This window comes from Dipodomys merriami, unplaced genomic scaffold, assembly GCF_024711535.1.
Source record: "Dipodomys merriami isolate MVZ:Mamm:240054 unplaced genomic scaffold, mDipMer1.0.p SCAF_110, whole genome shotgun sequence".
Taxonomy (NCBI): Eukaryota; Metazoa; Chordata; class Mammalia; order Rodentia; family Heteromyidae; genus Dipodomys; species Dipodomys merriami.
The window spans coordinates 1,827,319-1,834,957 of NW_027202383.1; the positions used below are offsets into that span (position 1 = coordinate 1,827,319).

Below are 7,639 nucleotides of genomic sequence, written 5' to 3' on the forward strand. Positions count from 1 at the left end.
CCTTTTCCCAGGAAGCAAAGCGAAGGAGATGTGCCACGTCTCTCGCTTGTGCGATGCATTGTCATTCTCTCCACTCTCAGAATTGGGCCTCAGAGCCTCGCACAGCTGTTGGCATTCCCAGCCAAATAGGACCAGCAATGTCTGTGCCTGCTTTGCCAGACTCTTGCTGTGCATTTGTATCCATTTTCCAGGCTCCCTGGAAGGCTGAGGAATAACCACGGAGAGTGTGAGGACAGGCGCGGTGGTCTTGCTAATCACCACAGCTGGCCATCTGCTGCTTGCTGGGGCCACGACTCAACTGTCAAAGTGAAAAAAATAAATGGACATGAACCTCGCTGGCTGGCATACCCACTGGTAAATGGGCCCTATCTGAGTGCCTGTTTCCTTCCCCAGATCCACGGCTGACACCTCCATGTCCCCAATCTACTGGTCCTTCACAGATACCTTGTCTGGACAAGGCACTCATCCTGATGAGAAGTGATCACAGTAGCCAGGTGCTCCTGGGTCATGACTGTAATCCTAGCTACTCAGGGGGTTGACATCTGAGGATAATGATTCAAAGAGAGACCCGGCAGAGCGAGACCCAGCAGGAAAGTCCGAGAGACTCATCTCCAGTAAACCACCAGAAAACTGGAAGATGCAAAGCTCCAGGCTGCTCCCTGCTGGCCTAGATGTGTATTGCAGACACTGCCGACGCCCCAACTAGACTGATCTTTGGAAATACATAGAGAGGAATCTACCAGCTGAAGTCTAGAGGCTTGAATTTGGGGAGGGATCCCCCTATTTCCTGATGGGTGGCCCACTGTGCCTAAACTGTGCGAAATTTGGACTGAACGCCTGCTTCCTTTGGGGCATCTGGGGTGCAGGCACACGCCAGACGGCAGGTGTCTGCTGTGTGGCCTCCAGTGACAACTCTGGGTTTGACGCTCAGGGAGTGCCACGTATCCCCGAGGGACCCCAGCTCAGGGTTCCTGGAAGCTCATGGTGGGTGTCTCTGGGCCCCTCCCCATATGTCTCTCCCCTCTTGGCTTCATGTCTTTTCCTCTCTCTGCTGTCCCATGAGTCTGGGACCCCGGCTCAAGGCTGGTCCCCAGCCTCCAGCACACGGCCAGCCCCCAACTCCAGCCATGCAGGTGCCCATCCCTCCTGGCATGCCACCCCGGGAAGGTGCTTGCCGCAGCAGGAAACAGAGGCGCGACAACGCTCATCTCTGCTCATGCCAAATCCGAAAAACAGGGAGCGCCCCACATTAGAAAGTGGTGAGCATGGCCAGGCACCGGGGTGGCTCACGCCTGTCATCCTAGCTACTCAGGAGGCTGAGATCTGAGGATCACGGTTCAAAGCCAACCCAGGCAGGGAAGTCCATGAGACTCTTATCTCCAATAAACCACCAGAAAACCAGACATGGCACTGTGGCTCAAGTGATAGAGCACTTGCCTTGAGCTGGAATGCTGTGGGATGGTACCCAGGCCCAGAATTCAAGCCACATGATGAGAGAGAGAGAGAGAGAGAGAGAGAGAGAGAGAGAGAGAGAGAGAGAGAGAGAGAGAGAGAGAGAGAGAGAGAGAGAGAGAGAGAGGTAAGCAATGGTTTGGTCACCTCTAAGAAACCAGTTCAAGTGGTAAGAACAAAGATGATAAAGAGGAAGGTGAAATGTGTCTCTAATTCTCTAATTTAAAAAGGCAACCAGGTGTGGTGACTCACAGCTGTAATCCAGCCACTCAGGAGCCAGAGATCTGAGGATGGTAGTTGGAAACCAGCCCAAGCAGCAAGGTTTGTGAGACTCTTATCTCGAATTAATCACCAAAAAAAGCCAGAAGTGGAGCTGTGACTCAAGTGGTAGCGCACTAGCTCTGCGCAAACTGCTCAGGGACAGGGGCAGACCTGAGTTCAAGCCCCAGTACCAGCACACACGCGTGTGCGCGCACACACACGCAATCATCTGGGCACTGGTGGCTCCTCCCTTTGATCCTAGCTACTCAGAAGGCTGAGCTAGGAAGGCTGTGGTTAGAAGCCGGCCTGGGCAGGCGAAGCTGACAGACTTCTATCTGCAGTTGAGGACTCAAGTGGGAGAGCACCAGCCTTGAGCAGGAAAAGCTCAGTGAGAATGCTAGCCCCAGTACCAGCTACACCCAGACAGACAGACATCTCACACGTGTGCACACACACATGCACGCGCGCACACACAGACACGCAAGCACACAGACACGCGCGCACATGCACACACGCACACAGACACATCTACACAGAAACACACGCGTGCACACACACATGCACGCGCGCACACACACAAGACACGTACACACAGAAACACGCGCGCGCGCACACACACGCACAGACACACACGGATGCACGCACGCACACACGCAAGCACGCACACCCTCCGCCCGCCCCTTGGTTCCCAGGACGACGACAGTCAACACAACCTCTCCGAGCCGCCGGCTGGGTCCCGCAGCAGCGGGCCGGGGCCCGGGCCGGGGCCGGGGCCGGGGCGGGTGCGGGCTCCCGGGGGTCAGGAGACCGGGTTATAGGCGGGCCGGGGGGGGGAGAGGGGGAGGCGGAAGAGGCGGGAGCCCGCTCGGGCCGGGCCGGAGGAGGTTGTCTGTCTGTCTGTCTGTCTGACACACGCGCACACCCTTCCGCCATGCAGGCTCACCTCGCCCCCGAGCCCCAGGGAACCCCCCCGGCTGGGGGCCGCCCGCCGCGCTCCAGGCCCCGGGCCCCGGGGGCCCCGCGGGCGGCGCCGGGCGCGCCGCAGGACCGGCTGTGGCGGGAGACGGTGGAGGCCGAGCGCCGCGGCCGGCAGCGCTGGTGAGTGTCCCGCCGGCCCGCGGTCGAGAGGCTTCGGAATGGGGGCTAGCTGGGAAGATGGTGGGGGTGGAGGGGGCGCGGAGCCTAGGGGAGGGGGCAGGCCCGGGTCAGAGAGAGCGGAGCGGGCGGGAAGGGGGCGGGAGGGGGCGGGGAAGGGGCGGGGAGGGAGAGAGGGGCGGGGCGGGGAGAGAGGGGCGGGGCGAGGAAGGGGCGGGGAGGGAGAGAGGGGCGGGGAAGGGGCGGGGAGGGAGAGGGGCGGGGAGGGAGAGGGGCGGGGCGGGGCGAGGGGCGGGGAGGGAGAGAGGGGCGGGGCGGGGAGAGAGGGGCGGGGCGAGGAAGGGGCGGGGAGGGAGAGAGGGGCGGGGAAGGGGCGGGGAGGGAGAGAGGGGCGGGGAAGGGGCGGGAGGGAGAGAGGGGCGGGGCGGGGCGGGAGAGAGGGGCGGGGCGGGGCGAGAGGGGCAGGGCGAGGAAGGGGCGGGGAGGGAGAGGGGCGGGGCGGGGCAGGGGCGGGGAGGGAGAGAGTGGCGGGGCGGGGAAGGGGCGGGGCGGGGAAGGGGCGGGGAGAGGAAGGGGCGGGGAGGGGGAGAGGGGCGGGGAGGGAGAGGGGCGGGGCGGGGAAGGAGCGAGGAGGGAGAGAGGGGAGGGAGAGGGGCGGGGCTGGGAAGGGGCGGGGAGGGAGAGAGGGGAGGGAGAGGGGCGGGGCGGGGAAGGGGCGGGGAGGGAGAGAGGGGCGGGGCGGGAGAGAGGGGCGGGGCGGGGAGAGAGGGGCGGGGCGAGGAAGGGGCGGGGAGGGAGAGAGGGGCGGGGAAGGGGCGGGGAGGGAGAGAGGGGCGGGGAAGGGGCGGGAGGGAGAGAGGGGCGGGGCGGGGCGGGAGAGAGGGGCGGGGCGGGGCGAGAGGGGCGGGGCGAGGAAGGGGCGGGGAGGGAGAGGGGCGGGGCGGGGCAGGGGCGGGGAGGGAGAGAGTGGCGGGGCGGGGAAGGGGCGGGGAGAGGAAGGGGCGGGGAAGGAGCGAGGAGGGAGAGAGGGGAGGGAGAGGGGCGGGGCTGGGAAGGGGCGGGGAGGGAGAGAGGGGCGGGAGAGGGGCGGGGCGGGGAAGGGGCGGGGAAGGGGCGGGGAGGGGCGGGGAGAGGGAGCGGGGCGGGGAGGGGGCCGGGGAGAGGGCCGGGGAGAAGGAGAGGGCCGGGGAGAGGAGGGGCGGGGAGGGGCGGCCGAGGGCGGCCGGGCGACCGCACCCAGAGGTTGTGAGCATCTGCTTGGCGGAGCGGGGCGCGGGGCCTGCATTGGGGCACCAGGCTCGCGGCGGCCGGGCGTGGGGCCCGGCGGAGGGGCCTGCGGAGGGGCATCGCGGGGCGCGGGGCCCGGCGGAGGGGCCTGCGGAGGGGCATCGCGGGGCGCGGGGCCCGGCGGAGGGGCTCGGGGACTGGCGGAGGGGCACCGCGGGGCGCGGAGCCCGGCGGAGGGGCTCGGGGACTGGCGGAGGGGCACCGCGGGGCGCGGGGCCCTGGGCCCGGCGGTTTTACTAAGCAGGTGGAGCCGCTCACCTCTGCGGTCCTACTCGGGAGGCTGAGATGGAAGGACCGCGGTTCAAAGCCGGCCTGGCCAGGAACGTTCGCGACCTTTGAACTCCACCTGACCCCCAGAAGGCAGATGGAGCCGAAGCTCCAAAGACAGAAAACCAGCCCGAAGCCCAAAGCTCAGGGACAGCGAGGGCCGCAGCAGAGACGAACGGATTCGTTAGCGAGCTGAAGGCACTGGCAGCAGCCTCTCAGGGGAGGTGGCAGGCCACGGCCCGGGGGCATTTCCAGAGAAACCCAAAGAAATCACAATTCTAAAACACGAAAAGAAAAGACCAGCACTCCGCCTCTCCACCCACCGCTCCATTTCCAGCGGCTGCCTCCTCCCCTCCCCCTCCCCCCCTCCTCCTCCCCCTCCCCCCCTTCTTTTTGGTAATAAGTTAATAAGTTGGAGATAAGAGTCTCACAGACTTTCCTGCTCAGGCTGGTTTCAAACCTCTGTCTTCCAGGCCCAACTTCCTGCAGAGCTAGAAATTATAGGCATAAGCCACAGGTGCCCAGTTATGAGATCCTTTCTTCATCAACATAACCTGGCATGACAATGGTGCATGCCCGCGTCACCCTAGCTTTGTGAGAGGCTCAGGTTGAGAGGTTCCAGATCCAAGCATATTCCCTGCAAGAAGCAAAATCCGATCTTCAAACAATCAGTGCAAAAAAAGGGGGTGGGGGACTGGAGATGGGATTCTGTGTTAAAGCATGTGCAAGGCTCCAAGATCAAACTCCAGTGCCCTCTTCCCCCCACCCCCAAAAAAGACTCCAGTAAAAATGGAACTGCCACTGCTGGTAGACATCCTCATTGCCATCTCTCTCTCCCATTCCTTGTGAGCACATGGTCTGGGGATGTGAAAAGGGGCCTTTCTTCTTCTGAGAACTCTTGAGGTCTTCTACTGGGGCCCTGAAAAAGTCCAATGGTCCCTGGAGGGAGGGCAAAACTGGTTACCTTCTCCAAGAGTTACCTCGGCAGGAGTCTCCTGTCTTGGAAACATCTGTTCACAACATCTGTAGGATGCACCCAAAATACTTGGTTGATACTCGAGGCCTTTGATCACAAATTATTTTAGTGCTTCCATGATGACATGCAGTGACATGGACTTGTACAGTTGATATGTTGCAAGTTGATCTTAATGTCCCAGAGACAAGTCACATTGCCAGTGTGCTTTTCCTTTCCAGGACTGAGCACTGGGGGTTCCTGAAAGACTATGACCCGATGGTAAGGTGAATTCACTGTCCCTCCCTCCCTTCCTCTCCCCCTCCCTTCCTTTTCTTCCAACATGTACAGAGGTGGTGGATAAAGTAATCTTGTGTTAAGAAAGGCAAAGTCTGCAGCCAGTAGAGGGTGGCTCACGCCTGTCATGCTAGCTATGCAGGAGGCTGAGATCTGGAGATGATCATTCCAAGTCAGCCCAGGCAGGAAAGTGTGTGAGACTATCTCTATTTAACCATCAAAGAGCCCTAAGTGGAGCTCTGGCTCCAATGGCAGAGTGTCAGCCTTGAGCAAAAAAGCTAAGAGACAGCACCCAGGCGGAGTTCAAGCCCCAGTGCTGGCACGGGAGGAAAAGGAGGAGCCAGCGGGGTCACAGAGGGTTGGGCGGCCAGGTGGCAGAGGCTGTGGAATGGTGCCATCCTTGTCTGTCCCAATCCAAGCAAGGGTGAAGCACTCAGGGACACTTGCTGGGTCAGAGGGGGTCTGTTCTGTCTCCTTTCACCCTAAGGGTCTCTACTGCAGGAAGGGCCTTGGTGGGGCTAGGGGTTACTGGGGCTTGAACGCAGGGTCTGGGTGCTGTCCCTTAGCTTTTGTGCTCAAGGCTGAAGCTCTACCACCGAGAGCCACAGCTCCACGTCCAGTTCTTTGCTGGTTAATCGGAGAGAAGAGTTTTGCAGACTTTCCTGCCTGGGTTGGCTTCAGACCCTGACTCCTGGATCTCAGGCTTGGCCGGTGACAGCCACCCAGGCGCTTGTCACAAAGCCATGACCTGAGCTGGCCTCTTCCCTCAGGGCAATAAGAAGGAGCCGGAGAGATTGCCGGAGTCCGTGTCTCTCTTCTCGGACACAGTTCCCAACTCCTCCAACCAGGTGGTGGGCAGCAGGGTGGACACCCTGCTGGGGAGGGCCCTCAGTCGCATGGATTACTTGCTCTTCTCGGAGGGGACTCGCAAGAGGAAGCTGGAGGAGGAGCTGCAGCCGGTGTAGGAGCAGGACCCTGGCCCCGCAGGTGGGTGTGGGCGTGGCCGAGCCACCAGTGGGGGGGGTCCTCAGGGGTGCAGGGAGCTGGGTCCCCGGCTGGGTCCTGCCCCGTCCTCACGCTCCCCCTTTACCCGTTTCCCGTCTAGATAAGGGGCGCCCAATGTCTGGTAACAAGGAGCCACACACTGAACGGCTTAGGACCACACAAAGCAGCCCCCTGGCTGCGGTTCATTCTCTCCCGTGGCAGCATCTTCTCTCCCCCGATCATCAGCACCAGGCCCTGGCACAGCGTCTGTCTGGGCGCATGAGGCGCCCACCCGTGTGTTCCGCCCACCACTCCCTGCCCCATCTGCCGCTTCCGACCTTCTCCTCGCCAGGGCCGAGGGAATCAGGACAGACTGGCAGCTGCCCCCAGGTTCCTGAGGCAGGGGCCCGAAAAAGCAGGTGGGATGGGGCAGGAGGGGCAGGAGGCCGCCAAGCTCCAGGTGTAGAAAAGCGGCCACGAGGCTGCAGGGCAGGCTCGCAGAAGCATACCTGGACTTATCAGCAGAGCGCATGGGGACATCTCAGCAGCCTCGGGCTGGGCAACAGCAGGGCTCCACTGCGGACTGGACTCGGGAGCCGAGGTGCCCAGGGCCTCCCAGAAGAGTGCCTCCCTTGCTTCCGACCTCTGCACCTCTGCCTCGCTCGGCCAGCAATGACCACTCCCCACAGAACTAAGCGAACCTGGACATCTCCCGAACCGTAACTAAAGATGAGGACTTCAGGTCCTGACTTCAAACCCCAGAACCGCAAAAAGAAAGAAGGGGAAGCTGGCAGCCTGTAAGCTTCTCAGGATGTTTAGATCTGAGGATCTTAGTTCAAAACCAGTAGGGGCAGGCAAGTCTGTGAGGCTCTTATCTCCAATTAGCCAGCAAAAAGTCAGAAATGGATCTGTGATTCAAGGGATAAAGTGCCAGCTTTGAGTGCAAAAGCTACGGGACAGTGCCCAGGCCCTGAGTTCAAGTCCCATGATGGGCACACAAAGAATAATAACAGCAGCAACAATAATAAAGCATCCATAGCCTCA

General features: G+C 61.8%; 1 protein-coding gene across 2 annotated transcripts; it reads left to right on the plus strand.

The window, feature by feature from the left end:
* The first annotated feature begins 2,406 nt into the window (after nucleotides 1-2,406).
* Cimip5 (ciliary microtubule inner protein 5) lies at nucleotides 2,407-7,639 on the plus strand. Of its 2 annotated transcripts, none has more exons than XM_070015266.1 (4): nucleotides 2,407-2,811; nucleotides 5,557-5,596; nucleotides 6,382-6,598; nucleotides 6,717-7,639. In XM_070015266.1, the coding sequence occupies exons 1-3, from the start codon at nucleotides 2,645-2,647 to the stop codon at nucleotides 6,574-6,576; spliced, it is 402 nt and encodes a 133-aa protein (XP_069871367.1). In that variant the 5' UTR covers nucleotides 2,407-2,644; the 3' UTR covers nucleotides 6,577-6,598; nucleotides 6,717-7,639. The 2 variants fall into 2 exon arrangements, with proteins under 2 accessions (XP_069871367.1, XP_069871368.1); XM_070015267.1 differs by having other exon boundaries at nucleotides 6,460-6,598.

Coding starts and splice junctions, on each gene's coding strand:
- Cimip5 (XM_070015266.1), top strand. CDS start 2,645: ATGCAGGCTCACCTCGCCCCCGAGCCCCAGGGAACCCCCCCGGCTGGG. Junction 2,812..5,556: donor CGCCGCGGCCGGCAGCGCTG/GTGAGTGTCCCG, acceptor TTTCCTTTCCAG/GACTGAGCACTGGGGGTTCC. Junction 5,597..6,381: donor TGAAAGACTATGACCCGATG/GTAAGGTGAATT, acceptor CTCTTCCCTCAG/GGCAATAAGAAGGAGCCGGA.